General features: G+C 38.2%; 1 protein-coding gene across 1 annotated transcript; it reads right to left on the minus strand.

The window, feature by feature from the left end:
• Window positions 1-9,088: 9,088 nt before the first annotated feature.
• LOC118549520 (olfactory receptor 10D1B-like) lies at window positions 9,089-10,021 on the minus strand. Its single transcript, XM_036113944.2, has one exon. The coding sequence runs from the start codon at window positions 10,019-10,021 to the stop codon at window positions 9,089-9,091; it is 933 nt and encodes a 310-aa protein (XP_035969837.2).
• Between the last annotated feature and the right edge of the window lie 7,284 nt (window positions 10,022-17,305).

A 17,305-nucleotide genomic window follows, 5' to 3' on the forward strand; every position in this document is an offset into this window, starting at 1 on the left:
TCAATTTAAAAAATGCATAAAAGGCATGGACTATGTTTAGGCCCTTGTGCTAAGCACTTTAGGGAATACCAAGATAAAGCTAGTGGTAGTATTAGGGCACATGATCCTATTCTCAGGGCACTTTCCAACTGTGAGTTAAATAAGAAATACAAAATAAGTATTATGCATCCTTTTCTTAAAACAGACAAGATCATTAGAATTTTTACTCAAAAGTTAGACATTAATTTTTATGAGGAATAACACTGGATGGCTGAAAGAGGACCTCATTTTTATTTTTGCACTTCTGCTGGCTTTCCATGTTATTTTATAAAGGCCATTTAGCCTCCCTGGGTCTTACAATTCCTTTGAGAGACACAGGGGCTGTTTTACATGAAAGTTAAGTTCCATCCGCCTCCAGTTTTCTAAGAGGATATGAGAATCATTTGTTATTTTCATACAGATGGCATATTTCCCACTTATTTTATATGATCTTATGATATTTTATTAAAGTGGCTATTTCATAGGTATATTATTAAAAACATGGCTCTCTTTCCCACAGTTCTGCTTGTGGTAGAGTGCGTATGCCTGTGTGAGTGTGTGTATGTGTGTGTTTGAGTTTGTGTGTGGTTTTGTCATTGTTGTTGTTCCCGGTAATAGTTATAGGGGTAGAACACTTTTAAGAAAAGATCCCTTAGAGTCTTTTAATCACTAAACACATAATATGTGCCTGAATTGTGTGTTTCAGAAGCTTGAGGATGAACTGAGCTATGTCTGCACCACACACACTGATAGAACCAGTAAGTAAACCGAAGATGAATGTGTTGCTCCAATTGATAAATGTAGTCATCCCTATTCTCTTTTGAAATTTATTCTGAGGCTCAAATATTTCACCCTGGCTCTGTTGCTCAGATTAACTTCCTGGTTATTAATTTTATTTTTCATTATGTACTGGGCACACACTGCCCTGAGCAAAGAGAATGCCTAACAGAAGTATGATTGGCAGATTTCACCGATGCTTCTTTGGTGGTGAAATTACACACTCAGAACATCCAGCCATTTGGAGCCCTGGCATTAAGAAATTCATTTTCGATGTTGCATCTTGTCAGAGTCAATGAAAGCTGTTTGAAATTTATCTAAGGCATTTTTATTACTAGCACCCATGAGAGGTAAATACTACAAGATTTCACCTTTCCTTTTTAAGGCAGTGATTAGGAGGAATCAATTTCATCTTGGAGGTGCTAGAAAAAATAATGTGAATGGAATATGTGTTTGTTTGTAATGAGTAAGTTAAACATGAGTGTGTGTGTTACACTGATGCTCAGTTTTGCCTTAGAGTACCACCAGAGAGAGTTCAACACGGCATCTTTTTAACAAAAATCCCCAAATAGCCTCACCCAATCCCCAGGATGATCAATCCATTTTGTGCCATTACAAAACTCTATATGACCTATGAATGAAGACCTCTGAGATTAATTAACCCAAAAGCTGTTTTTTCAGAGATTACCTAATTTAGGGCGTTCTTATAGCATGATATAGATGGTAACAAAAGTTACTTTAAATTTACTTTTCATATAAAGGTTTTCATGGTTGTAATTTTAAGAAACAAGGAACTTTTTCTGAGTCTTATTGACATGGTATTAATCTGTACAGTACTGATTGTTCATGTGTCATTTTAGAATGAACCTAGAAAGCATACTTTGTTAACTTTAGATATCACAGTATATGGTTGCCATCACAGTAACAGTGTAGAGACCATGCTTTTCGGAATAAGACCTATTTGGGGACAAGCAGCAGCTTTACCATTCATTAACTAGAAGTATAACTTGGAGCCCATCACTGAATTTATCAACCTTGGCTTTCAAATCTGTAAAATGAGGGACATCCCTACTTCATAAAAATACTGTCAGGATTAAATAGCTGATAAATCCAAAGAATTTAATGCAGAATTTTACACAGTAAAATGGTCTATAAGGTTAGCTATTATTTTATCATCATTATAGCAAAATTTTACTTCCTCTTTTTTTTGGTATCTCAAGCACTCCCTTAATGATAGATATCTTTAGTTTGTCTGTTTCAAAATACAGTTAAATTTAAACAAGTCTGTCATCTGACCTTGGTTATTGAATTTGTCTTCAATCTAATGGAGCATTTTATACTATACTTTTTTCTTTCGCTAAATTGCTTTGACAAAGTCCTGATTCCCAGCAGTAATTACAACAACATTATGATCATTTCTACTTTCCTAAGATCTTTATGTCTTTATTTTACTGCAGGAAATTGGGGACTGGATCTTATATGTTCTCCTCTCATTCTCCTTCTTTTTTTAATGAAGCTTTGTACTAAAACTCTTCTTATAATTGGTACATTTTGACTAAATTCAAATACATGCTGATGTTGACATAAACTAATTCCAACACTATTTTTGTGTGTGTGGAATCATGTTTAAATTTTTAGCACTTTAGTGAGTTTGGATGAAGATTATCACATGCAGAAAAATAAATAGGATTACAACAAGAAACAGAATTTCGCCCATTTTTTATACTTACATATAACAGAGGTATAAAATAATGTATTATACACATATGTTAAAATATGCTATTACCATAAACCATATTAACATTTATGGGTGCCTTCATTACGCAAAGCATTATGTTGAGCACTTTCCATGAATAATTCCACCTGTTAGCATGCAAGTAGAAATCTCATACATTGCCAGTGGCATTGTAAAATGGCACAGCCACTTTGGAAAATAATTAGACTGCTTCTTATAAAGCTAAATACATATTTACATAAGACACAACAATGCCACTCCTTGTATTTACCCAAGAAAAATGAAAATGTGTCTAGACAAAGACTTGTATGTGAATGTGCATGGCAGGTTTATTCAAAACAGTAAAATAACTGGAAACAGCTGGAATATTGATCAACAAATAAACAAATTGTATTATATCCATGAGATGGCATATTTCTGAACAATAAAAAGCAAGGGACTTCAAATATAGACCAAAACATGAATGAACATCAATAGCATTGTGCTAAGTGAAAGAATCCAGACACCAAAGAGTTTACATTATAAATCTCATTCATATAAAAACTTAGAAAATTCAAAACATATATATAGTGACAGAAGGCAGATTCATTGTTGCCTGGGCTGGGGGTGTTTGGGGATTGACTGCAAAGGGACATGTGCAAATTTTTGCCTCTAATATTGGTAGGTACATCCTTAAACTTTCACAGTCTTCTTATAGTTAATGATGTTCTACTTCTCACAAAACATAAAAATATTAATACTTTTACTATATACTATATAATATATACTATAATATATATATATATATATATATATAAAGCATAGAATACTTTATAGTATATCCCCCTAAAAAACACATTTGCACTTTATGGTATGGTTGTTATGTACATGGAACAACTGAAACCTTGTTCAATTTTCTTTCTTTCTTCTTTTTTTTTTAGTAGCTTCTTGGTAGATTCTATAGGATTTTCCACATAAATGATCATATAGTCTGGAAATAAAGACCATTATGTCTTCATTCCTGACGTGGATGACTTTTATTCTTTTTCTTGAATTTTTGCTCTGGCTAGAACCTTCAGCCCAATATTGAATAGAAGTAGGGAGAGCAAGCATCTTTGCTTAGTTCTTTTTTTTTTTTTTTTAAAGATTTTATTTATTCATCTGAGAGAGAGAGAATGAGAGACAGAGAGCATGAGAGGGAGAGAGGGAGGAGGGTCAGAGGGAGAAGCAGACTCCCTGCTGAGCAGGGAGCCCGATGCGGGACTCGATCCCGGGACTCCAGGATCATGACCTGAGCCGAAGGCAGTCGCTTAACCAACTGAGCCACCCAGGCACCCCTCTTTGCTTAGTTCTTGATATTAGGTGGAAAACATATCAGTCAAGAGATAGAAATCACACAATGATTTGAACAGGGAGAGTTTAATATAAATATTTTTTCATGGAGGATTAAAGTAATAGGAATTTAGCTCTTGAGAGCTTTGGAGAATTCTAAAGAATATAAGACATAAGGAGCAAATCTATGTCTGGGGTGATCTAGAACACCCAAGACAGAGTCTTTCCCTTCCCTGGCTGAGATCCAGAACTCCATGGAGATGTCATTGCTTTGACTTACTATATGATGGAGAAATGACCAAGGGGCCTCCAGTTGCTGGAAATCTGCTCCCCAAGATGCCAAATGTGGGGAAGCGCTGAGCCTCAGAACTCACTAGATCCTAAGAAAACTGCCAGTTGCTGAACATTGCTGAAATCAGGTACTGGAGAGGCCATCCTATATGTAGGGGTCTAGTGCAATTTCATGACCATCTTGGGCTGGGGTGGTTCTGGGCTGGCTGCATGAATCCAGTCTGTTAGGTGGTCTGCCATGTGGAACCCCCAGGGAACATGCATGTGCCCTGAGCTAAGAAGAAGGTGTGGGGAACAGTGATCTGCTTTGGGTTGCAGGTTTTTTCTATTTGAAACTCCTGGCAATGCCACATTGCCTCAGTTAAGTGCTGGAGAAAGTGCATAGTAGCCAAATTCTGGACAAAGTTCCACCCTTGTACTGGAGAAACCATGAGAAGCCAAGCAATGGTGGAAAAATGTATGCTCTGTAGGATGCTGGCAAGAGAGCCAAACTAGAAACCAGGAAGAAAAATTCATTCTCCCAAAGTGCCTTCTGCTGACAAGACTTAGCACTTTACCAGAGGGCAAAGAAGACATATTTCACAACAATCCCCTTCATTAGCACAGAGCCAGCAAAAATAGTGAAGTTGGAACTGAGAGATAATAAGTCAAAAACTGACCCAGGAAATAATCAGTGTTTCACCATTAGATATGATCATAGCCATAGATCTTAGTCAATGCCTGGGGCACCTGGGTGGCTCGGTCCATTGAGCGTCTGCCTTCCGCTCAGGTCATGATCTCTGCATCCTGGGATGGAGCCCCGCATAGGGCTCCGGCTCAGCGGGGAGTCTGCTTCTCCCTTCCTCTCTCTTTCTCTCCCTCTGCCCCTCCCCCCAGCTCATTTTCTTTCTCTCTCTCTCTCTCAAATAAATAAATAAAATCTTTAAAAAAAATAGATCTTAGTAGATGGCCTTTTTACAAATTAAGAAAGTATTCATCAAGTCCTAATTTCCTGAGAGTTTTTATCAGGAATGTATATTGAGTTTTGTAAAATGCTTCCTCTGCATCTATTCAGATGATCATATAGATTTTTCTTTTTTAGTCTGTTTATATGGTGAATTACATTAACTAAGTTTTTAATGTTAAATTGATGTTGTATTTCTGGTATAATTCCCAGTTTAGAACAATATATTAGTTTTTAAATATATATTATCAGATTTGATTAGCTAAAATTTTTTATGCAGTCTTGCATCTCTGTAGTTTTATTTTCTTCTAATACCTTTGCCTATTTTTTGTTTTAGGGTAATGCTAGCCTCATATAATAAGTTGGGAACTGTTGCTTCTTTTATATTTTGGAAGAGTTTGCATTGGAATTATTGGAATTGGAATTATTTCTTAAAGAAAATTCAATCAGGAAGGCATCCGGGCCTGGAGTTTCTCTCTTGTTTTTCCTTATCAGTCTTATTAACTTTATCCATTTCTCAAAGGGCTAGTTTTTATTTTCATTGACCTCCTCTATTTTCTATTTTATATTTCATTGATATCTGCTTTTCTCTATTAATTTCTTCTGCTTATGTTTGTTTTAATATGCTCTTCTGTTGGCAATGGAGGTAACTGCTTTGAGATCTTTCTTTTCTAATGTGGTGATTTTAGTGCTGTAATTTCATTGTAAATACTGTGTTAGGTATATCTTATACATCTTTATTTTATTCAGCTGAAAATACTTTCTATTTTCTCTTTAAATTTCTTTTTTAAACCATTCCAAATATTTGGTTATTTTCCAGATTAATTTTTGTTGAGTTCTTAGATCTTTTGACTTATAGTCGCCATCCTATTTTGAAAATTTTTGGTCATTCCTTTGAATATTTTTTCTCTTCTCTCCCTCTCCTCTTTCCTTTGGGGACTTCAATTAAACTTATATTATTAGACTGCTTGAAATTGTCCCATACCTCACTGATGCTCTGATCATATTGTTTTTCAATAGTTCTTCTCTCTATATTTCATTTAGGTTTCTTCCATTGCTGTGACAGAATTTACAAATTTTCTGCAATGTCTAATTTGTTACTGCTCTAATCCAGTGAATTTTTCATGTTAGATATTATATTTTAATCTTTAGAATTTTGATTTAGGTGATTTCTTATCATCCATATTTCTCATAATGCTTATGATTTTCTTTACCTTTTTAAAATATAGGATATAATTAAAAGTAACTGTTTTAATGTCTTTGTCTACTAATTCTACTTTTCTGGGTCTTTGAATATTGACCTTTTTTTTTTTTTTTAAAGATTTTATTTATTTGACAGAGAGAGACACAGCGAGAGAGGGAACACAAGCAGGGGGAGTGGGAGAGGGAGAAGCAGGCTTCCCGCTGAGCAGGGAGCCCGATGCGGGGCTCGATCCCAGGACCCTGGGATCACGACCTGAGCTGAAGGCAGACACTTAACGACTGAGCCACCCAGGCGCCCCGTGAATATTGACCTTTTAAATCCTAATTATGGACCTTGTGTTTCTGTTTCTCTATATGTCTGGAAAATTTTTTTAATTTTTAAATTCCAGTATAGTTAACATACAGTTTTATATTTCTTTCAGGTGTACAATATCGTGATTCAACAATTTTATACATTACTCAGTGTTCATCATGATAAGTGTTTTATGTCTGGAAATTTTTTATTCTGTAATGCACTTAAGTTATTTGGAAAGTTTGATCTTTCAAGGCTGCTTTTAAGCTTTTTTGAGTAGAACCTGATTAGCCTTATTTCTGCTGGTAGTTTTGTTTCACTACTGAGACAAAATCTTTATAAATACTCTACTTAATGCCCTGTATAACACAAAGGTATTCCACACTTGACGGTGGAAATATCAAACCATTAGCTCTAGTGCATTCCCAGGAGTGCTGTATTTTGATATATTTCTTTAGAGAATTGGATCTTGTTCTGGTAGGCAGTTATGTAACTTCTGGATCAGCTTAATCAATCAACGTCTTGTTTCCAGTTTCTTTATTATGTGCCTGATTAGCTTTACTTTAGGGCTAATTAAGCGCCCCCCACACCTAAACTGTGACCTTTTTGGATCTCTACTAAACGTCCCATATCTTCTTTACTTGAGAAGGTCAGAACTTGAATGATTTCTAGCTCTAAGCAAGTACTTGAAATATTTTTACTTACAGCCGCTACTTGTTATAATTGTTTCAGAACTTTTCTTTCCGTAGCCTTGTGGAAGTTTACCCTACACATTCACAAATTAGTGTATAGCCATTCACTCAAGAGGATCCCGTGTTGGGGCACCTGGTTGGCTCAGTCAGTTGAGCTTCTGACTTGGGCTCAGGTCATGATATCAGGGTCCTGGGATGAGCCTGGCATGGAGCCACCCACCCCTGTAGGATCCTGGCAAGAGAGCCAAACTTTATCTGTTCAGCAGTCAATTTTGTACTGTTAGTCCCTAACCGACTCTTTGTCCTTACCCTCCCTGAACCTACTTTAGCTTTACTCTTGGAAAATGCTTTGCCAAAACCTATTCTAGCATAATGACGTGATGAGTTTGTAAAGTCTGATTCAAAACATAGAGAAGTGGGAACCAGATTTGCCTAGGATGAGGAAAGTTTCACATAAAAAATTATATTTTAACTAGGTGTTTGATAATGAGAATGAATTTGTCCAGCTGAAGACTCTGAAGGAGCATGTGTGGTAGAAAGAATAAAGGCATAGGACTTAAGAGAAGCAACTAGAAAAATGTTCTCCCTTTCAAAAACATACATCATCTCATCACCCTTACATGAGGCCCCAAACACAATATTGTGGCTGGTTCAGTCTAGCAGATTCCCTGACTGAACTCTGATCCCGGGAAGAAGAGCAGAGATGACTTGCCTTTGCATCTGCCCTGCCTTCCTTCCCATCATCCTCTTCCTTCCCATCACCCCTTCTGTCCCATCACCCCCTTCCATCCCATCACCCCCTTCTGTCCCATCACTCCCTTCCTTCCCATCACCCCCTTCATCCCATCACCCCCTTTCATCCATCACCCCCTTCCATTGCCGTTAACCCTTTTCCTTTCCATCTCACCTCTTCCCTTCCACCACTTCCCTTCCCACCCACTCCCCTTCTCTTCCATCACCTCCTTCTCATTTCCTTTCTTTTCTTCAAATTATTGTTTGGATTGGAAAGGCACATCTCTCATGCTAAGCTCATTAGGAAAAAGAACAAAGGAATGTTAAGGAAGAGCACTCAAGTCACAGCCTTTTGGTAAGCAGAGAATCCAAAACCATAGAGCAGTAGTGGCTTAGACTTTGCATTGACCCCCGGCTGTGCTGGGGATTTCAAAGACAAACTCAGTTTCCTCATACTGAAAAACAACAGAATCAGTCACCCTTTCACAGACTCTGCCTGTTTAGTCTCCACATTCTTTTTTCTCTAATGCCTCAGCTCCCAGGCATGGACTCTTTCTAGGTCCAAGACTAGCAGACTTTGTGGTTGATCTCTGATTCACCCGTAAGAGGCTTGCCTCAGGTCTCATCCAGAAGCTCTTTCCCTTGACGCAGCTTCTTTGCATTCCAGTAGTCATGGAACGCCACCAGGGGCCACGTGGTTGAAGTTCACATTTTTCAAAACTCCTAGACCATCAAATGGTGGCTTATCTGATGCAGGCATTTGAGAGTATAATTAGATAATCATGCCAGCCAAAGTGAAGAAGTGCTAGAAAAGAAGCAGAGGATGTGGGAGGAGGAAAACAGGAGAAGAAAACAGAGTGAGGAACAGAAGGACTAGGCTTTCTTGCCAACTGGGAAGAGATAATCCTTCCTGCATGACAGATGTGCAGGATAATTTATTAGTTATATGACCTTGAACAATTCACTTTATGGCTTCAAACCTTATCTTCTTTATCTGCAAAAGGGGCATTGATACTATCCGTGCTCTATATCACACAAAAGGAAATACCTTTGCAAACAGTGTGGTGCTATTAAAGTATAGCTACTAATCTCTATCACTTCTCAGGAAGGAAGGCTACTTGCTGTAGCACCTTCCTCAGAGAATATTTTAATTCTTTATTCCTGAGGCTGTAGATCAAGGGGTTCAGCATGGGGGTGACCAGGTTATTCAGGATCTGGACAGTTGCATTGAGCCAGGGATTGGGGGTGAGCTGCAGATAGATGAGGACCACTGGCATAAAGGAGAGGAGGATGGCAGTGAGGTGGGCACTGCAGGTGGAGAAGGCACGGCGTCTGCCTTCAGTAGACTGGATCTGCAGGATGGAGCACACAATGCAGCTGTAGGAGGTGAGGATGAGAAGGAAGCAACTGAGGGGCATGAGGCCCACACTGATGAACCCCACCATCTCCAGGGCTGAGGTATCAGCACAAGCCAGCTTCAGCATCACCGGGATATCACAGAAGAAATAGTCCACCTCGTTGGGGCCACAGTAGGGCAACTGGAAGGTGAGAGCGGTTAGAAAGGTGGCCTGAATGCAACCAAAAAAGGAGGTCCCCACGGCCAGGATGGCACACACTCTGTGGCTCATGGTCACCGTGTAGCGCAGAGGGTGACAGATGGCGACAAAGCGGTCATAGGCCATCGCTGTGTACGGGAAGCACTCCGTACAGCCCAGGAAATGGTAGAAGAAGAGCTGGGACACGCAGCCTACGTAGGAGATGACCCGGCTGTTCCCTGAGAGGTAGAAGAGCATCTTGGGGGAACTCACAGAAGGGAAAAATATGTCACACACTGACAGTTGGCACAGGAAAAAGTACATGGGAGGGTGGAGCCGAGTGGAGGAGACGATCGCCAGGAGGATGAGCAGGTTCCCCATAAGAGTGAAGATGTAGAAGCCCAAACACAGGACAAAGAGCATGCTCTCCAGATCCTCAGTGTGTGGGATGCCCAGCAGGATAAATTCAGTCACTACTGAGAGATTCCTCATCTCTGTCAGATGTTGGACTTCACAGAAAAACATAGGTGTCCGAAGTGTGAAAACTGATGTAAAACTGAGAAACTCTCTGATGGATGTGTTGGTTTCATGCTTTAACAATCAATAATCAACCTTATGTAAAGGCATTTCTACATAAAAAGTTAAAGAATAAAAATTCTTGGCTATATTCTGAAAACTTTAGTTTTGACCAAGTTAAGTTCACTGTATTCTCTTACCCACAGATTATAATTAAAAACTCTGGAAGTGAGGCACCTGGGTGGCTCAGTTGATTAAGCAGCCCTCTCTTGATTTCAGCTCAGGTCATGATCTCAGGGTCCTGGGATTGAGCTCCACATCAGGCTCTGCGCTCAGGGCAGGGAGTCTGCTTGAGGATTCTCCCTCTCCCCTTGCCCCTATCCCTGCTTGCTCTCTCTCTCCCCGCCCTCTCTCAAATAAATAAATAAATCTTTAAAAAATTAAAAATAAAATAAAAACTCTGGAGGCGCGCCTGACTCACTCAGTTGGAAGACCATGCGACTCTTGATCTCAGGATTGTGAGTTCAAGCCCCATGTTGGATGTAGAGATCACTTAAATAAATAAAACTTAGAAAAAAAACCCACCCTGGATAAAATACAAAATGCATTTACCTAAAAACTCTGGAAAATAAACAGAGGAAGCAGACTGTGAAAGGGAGACAAAACCTGGAGAAGCCCACACAGATGCACAGATGTGTTTCTACTTTTTCCTCTTTTCTCTTGTGCTTTTGAGCTTAGAAGGGGGGCGGTCACAATTACAGAATTGTGTGGTGGCTGCTCTAGATGCAGAAATTCCAATAGATAACCCATCTTTTTGACTGGAGAACCTGATAAAAGGTGTTTCCATGATCAAAGAGTGTGAGGAAATCCCTGGGTTTTTTTTTTTCCTCTCTTTTTTTCTTCCAGTCCTGCCCCAAGGCAATTCTGTAATTATGTGGCAGCAGTATGAGCAATAAAAATTTGGAGACAAATTCCAATTTGTGGACAGAGGAGTCTCACATTGAAGAGAGAGAGGAAGAGAATATTTGTGTGAAAGCAAACATACCAGACTATATATTTATGATGTATTTTGAATGTTTGTTATACTTTAATAAAGCTGTTAACTCAAGCAAAGAAAGAGATAGAAAGAAAATAACCCCAAACCAACATGTAGTTACAATGCTAGATGCAGAGAAAAATGAAGACTCCAAAGAAAGAGTCAGTGACATCCTAAAAAAAAAAGTCATCTGTGTTTACCAGCTTGTTTCTTGTTACTCACTCTAGACATACTAGAACATTCTCTGTGTGAACTTCTGACTTAATTAGACTCTATCCTTGAAGAAGGTTCATCATAGCATCACCCTGGAAACCTTCCTCCTTCAGTCAGTGAAGACTCAGAGTTTTCCAATCCTTGACTGTCACAAGGCACAATGATTAATTTGCCCTTCCACGTACTTTCTCTAAGGCAATGAGTCCATGATCCTCTTGATTTCTAAGTCTTTTTCTAGTAAGAGTCATCTTCAAGAACTAAAACTCTAGCAGCTCCCAACAACTGGATCCCAACACTCCAGTGGATAAGAAGCCAAAGGTGTCAGTGACAGGTGAGAAAAAATCTGAACCCTCACAGTGTTGACAGGGAACAGGGTGGAATTTTCTGCCATATGATCACAAGATAACCAAGTCATGTTCTCTGGTTCCTAGAAGAACACAGCATATCACAGCCACAGGAGCTGAGATTAGGTGTTTATAAAAGAGGGTGCCAAGAGCATATACCATCAAGACTTGAACACACTCATTCCCTCTGGATCATCTCCTTCAGCTCCCTTTGGGCATTTCTCATGATTCAGTCAGTGGTAGCTCTGACGGAGCAATTAGATTAAAGTTCATCACATTTACCCCCCCCAAAAAATAATAATAGATACTTTGAATTGAAAAATATCTTCATCCCTTCCAAGTCTGCTTGCCTGGAGAATGGACTCCAATACTGACTTCAAGGCTTCAGGCTAAGTACTTTTTTTTGCCTCCCATATTTGCCTGTCTTTACATGTGGCAATAAGGCAATAAGGCAATACCCTATTTTCAAGTATGTAAACATTTATAGGACTATGTAGATATCTGAAATGAGTATCACTGTTGTAGACAGGTTGCAATAAATAATAAGGAATTATTATTTATTGGATGTAGGATTGCATGTTTTTTCTAGCAATTGCACCTTCCAAAACAGTATTAATAAACCAAGTACATTTAAAGAAAGATTATAAATTTTTAGTGTCTTTAAACCATCCCAGATGAGGGGCACCTGGGTGGCTCAGATGGTTAAGCATCTGCCTTCGGCTCAGGTCATGATCCAGGGTCCTGGGATCAAGCCCCACGTCTGGCTCCTGGCTCAGCGGGGAGCCTGCTTCTCCCTCTCCCTCTGCCTCTCCCCTGCTCATGCTCTCTCTCTCTCTGTATCTCTCTGTCTCAAATGAATAAATAAAATCTTAAAAAAAAAAAAACATCCCAGATGGTTTTAATAAAAATAACAATAATATGGATTGAACATTTGCCAGGTACTATGCTAATTTATTTTTATGTTCTTTTATGTTTAAATTTAAGTCTCAAAACAACCTTATTAAGTAGGAGAGGAATAAAAGCACCAATAATTTTAGAACTTGATCACATAGCTAGAAAGTGACTGAGCTGAGATTAAATCCCAGGTCTGATTCCAGGCCAAAGCTTTAAATTCTTCTGCTGTGAAAGCTCCTGAGACATTTTGATTAGAAAAGCAGAAATATGGCACGTGTTTTCAAATTCTTGAGGAGCTGCTATACTGAATTTTTATGTGCTTTTTCATGGTGGATAACCAGTAAAAAATAGAATGGAACTAATAAAAAGTTAGATTTTATTTCAGTATAGAAAAAGAAATTAATGAGATAAGATGCCTTGTGAAGGATTGGGTTTCTATCACTATAAGAGTTTAAGTATGAGTAAGATGACATCTGAGAAGATACAATAAAGCTTTACAAATGGTTCTTCTATTGAAAAGGGATGAAACCCCTAAAGAAGAGGCCTCTGAGCATAATTGGTCTGGGCCCAAATGCAAAATTCAGTGGATATGAAGATAGCAGTGTTTGTCTTGTAACACTGAATATATCGGGCTCACCAAGCCATTAACTTGGTAATGGTAAGACTGGAATTCTCAATATCTTGGTGCCAAACATATGGAATAAATTCATACTTGTTTTCTAGAGTATACTGTAGATACACATCAAAAATAAAGCAAACTCCAAGATTACCTAAGTATCACATATTCTTAATAAAAAAGGAATATTAAAAAACAACCTAAAACTGAAGAGATTTCAGGATGTCGAGAAATCTGGATAATGAACTATAGTAGGTCAGAGGATTTTTATTTGTTCTAAATTCCATCTAGGAAACTCAAGTAAGGGAAATGAGCACGAAGCATGGTTTGTAATATTCTCTGACTATACACTTTTACCCCATAAATTGGCACTTCAGATTCCTCATCCCATTTCACTTTTATGCCCCCTTTTAAAATAGTTAAAAAAAAAAAAAAGATATGGCTGAGAGAATGATTAAGAGTTCCACTGTGGGGTGATATGGAGGAGGATGAGATAGCTGAAGAGAAGGTTTGAGCAGAGAAGTAAAGGGTAACTTCCCCAAGGTCATGTCTTGGAGTCTGAGCAGGAGAAGACCCTTGAAATGAGCATTTATATTTGATTGTTTCGATGTCACTGGATAGGAGATTTTACTAACATTGGATTGGAACACAAAATAAGTGGCTACATAGATAGCAAAGTACTAGCTGGAGAATGTTGGTGGCTGAAAGAAGCTCAGTGATAATGATCACTTGAGTCTCTGAACAGATAACTTTGAGATTCTCAGTGTCTCATTGATCATGAGCCCAGTGGTTTTGTGGTTTATGTGCAAGAGTGTCATTCACACCCAGCTAACTCTGAGGTTGCCCATCCAATAAGATAAAATGTCTCTGAATCTCTTCTTCCAGGATTGTTCCAGACTCTTCCAGGGATTGTTGGGAGACTATTGCTCACTCAAATTAGGGATCATTTGCTAAAGGAGGTTCTCTATTTCTTCTGAAACTTACCTCTTTACCTCTCTCACTTTCTAGCTTATATATAGACTAGCATGCACAAGGACTTGTGCCTTTAACCTTAGAAAATTAAAGAACTCTAGAGGTGTAGCAGTTAGCATGGTAACATATAGCAAAAGAGAACATAATTCTGACTGGGCAAAAATTTAGTTATATGGCAGAAATAATGAATACAGAAAAACCAGAAATCTTATGATTTTGCCCTAACTTCACCACATGTTTGTTGTATGAACTTAGAAAATAAAAGAGAGAGGTGCTTGGATAGCTCGGTTGGGCATCTGATCCTTGGTTTTGGATCATGAGGTCATGACCTCAGGGTTGTGGGATCAAGCCCTGCTTCTGGGCTCCATGCTCAGCATGGAGTCTGCTTCATATTTTCTCTCTCTCTCCCTCTGCCCCTCCTGCCCCCATGATCTCTCTTTCTCTCTCAGATAAATAAATATTTTTTAAAAAAGAAAATGTAAGTTAAAGGGCCTAGGAGGAAAGTTGAAGGTCAGAGGAGGCCTCTGAGCATGAGTGGTCTGAGCTCAAATGCAAAGTTAGGTGGACACACACACACACACACACACACACACACACACACACACACACACAGAGGAATATTACTCAGCCATAAAAAAGGATGAGATCTTGCCATTTGGGACAACATAGATGGACCTGGAGTGTATTATGCTAAGTGAAATGAGTCAGACAGAGAAAAACAAATACTATATGATTTCACTTACATGTGGAATCTTAAAAAAACAAAACAAATGAGAAAACAAAAAAAAGCAGAACCAGACCCATAAATACAGAGAACAAATTGATAGTTGCCAGAGGGGAGGAGATGGGGCATGGGAAAAATGAGTGAAGGTGAGAGGGAGGTACAGGTGTCCAGTTATGAAATGAATAAGTCACAGGAATGAAAGGTACAGTACAAGGAATATAGTCAATTGTACTGCATTAGTTTTGTATGGTGAGAGATGGTAGTTACACTTGTGGTAAGCTTACCATAATGTATAGAGTCGTCAGATCACTATGTTGTACACCTGAAACTAATGTAATGTATGTCAGCTGTACTCAAATAAAAAATAATAATAATAAAAATAAAAGGGGGAAAATCAAAAAACAAAAGTTAGAAAAGAGTGTTATATGCAACTGATAAATTATTGAACACTACATCTGAAACTAATGATGTACTATACATGGGCTAATTGAATTTATTTATTTATTTATTTATTATTTATTTATTTTTCAAATTTGAGGATTTATTCAGGGCCTGGATCAGGCTGAGATGAGTGCAAAATTTTCCACAGGTGCACAATGTAAGGGGCACCCCAAAATTCAGTAATCAAGATAAGATTTTAAAGCAATATTTTTCAAAAAAATCAAAGTTGGTGCAAAAAAAATCCATCATCAACAAACTATCAACATTTTAAAGAAAGACAGGATCACCATTTATTTGGTCTAGCAGCATGTTTCCCAAACTAAGAGAGGTTTCTCCCACCATGCACATAACAACAGATTAACTGTCCTGTGCAAAGGGCACCCAGGTAACTCTATTTTTTTTTATTTTTTCATTATGTGCAATTTAGCTAATTGAATTTAAATTTTAAAGAAGAGTAAAATGTATCTGCTGGAGGCAGTAACCAAGGCTTTATATTTAAATATTTAATAACGAAGAATTTCCTCTCTACCAGCATGCAGTTAAATTATTTGGAAAGAGTGGCCTAGATGGGGTTGTTTGGGTTCCAGATATCATTCAACCACATGATTTGCCATGTTGACCCATTAGATTTCAAATCTACTTAATTTTGTTTAGTCTCTAAGACTGCATACTTGAATTAAAAAATAAATTAGACTTGTTTCAGGGACTTCTTGGATGTTGACAGGACCTAATGACAAAAAATCAGATATTAACAAGTTACCATATCTGTGCTGTGATTTACAACAGAACAAACTCAGGACTAGTATTTCTTAATCTTTGTATAGAAACAACAAAGGATGCTATAAGTTATCTTAAAGATCCTTAAAGAATTCTCCAAAGTTACACTTAATTGATTTGAACTAAAACCAGAAAGCCATATATATCACTTTAAGGGTTTAATGGGTGAAGACCGCATTGGATAAATGCTGGTTTTCATATAAATATTTTATAGAGGGAAAGTAATTACCAAGAAAATTGTCAAGGACCTACTAGGTAGCAGACATTCTGCTATTTGGAGATACAGCTGTGAACCATATGTACAGGGGTCTCTTTTGATGGAGCTTACAGTCTAGTGTGGACTTGGACAATAAACAGACCACTACAAACTGGAATAATAGATGGCAAAGCAGGAAGATATTGGATTGGGCACAAACAACACGCATGGGTCTGTAACTCAGATTTTAAAGTTCTGATTAGGTTTCTTAGGTATGAAATAGAGGAAATAATTCAGAAAAGGAGGGTATGGGGTAGGATATGGTGGGAAAGAGGCTTTCCCAGACTAGAGATGCAAAAGCTAAAAAGGAGCAAAAGCTAAAGATTACATAATTATATTGCTATGATTTTTATTGTCTCTACACAGAAAAAAGGAGATTGCTAACCACTGCTAGAAGATAACTTTCATTATGGTTGAGAACTGAGTTTTTTTTTTTAAGATTTTATTTATTTATTTGACAGAGAGGGACACAGCGAGAGAGGGAACACAAGCAGAGGGAGTGGGAGAGGGAGAAGCAGGCTTCCCATGGAGCAGGGAACCCATGCGGGGCTTGACCCCAGGACCCTGGGATCATGACCTAAGCCAAAGGCAGACGCTTAATGGCTGAGCCACCCAGGTGCCCCGAGAACTGAGTTTTTATCAGTTGTACAAAGAACAAAGGGAAGGGGTGACGGTAATGGCATTAGTGAGTGGGTCCATATATCCAGATCATCCTTAGTACTTATACTCAGTGTCTCAGAGAAACCATGAGAGAAAAATCCAGAGAGCAGTGACATCAAAAGGCCATAGGAGTAAGAACTAATGTCAATAGAATCCCACTAAATGAGGATGTATATTGACAAATGGACTAAAATTAAACATATCAATCCATACAATGTAAGAGACAATGACTTAGACTAATAAAAGATCCTCATGTTGTTTTTAATCACAAGAATATTCTTTTCTCGGGCACCTGGGTGGCTCAGTTGGTTAAGAATATTCTTTTCT

Source organism: Halichoerus grypus, chromosome 11, assembly GCF_964656455.1.
Source record: "Halichoerus grypus chromosome 11, mHalGry1.hap1.1, whole genome shotgun sequence".
NCBI classification, from domain to species: Eukaryota; Metazoa; Chordata; class Mammalia; order Carnivora; family Phocidae; genus Halichoerus; species Halichoerus grypus.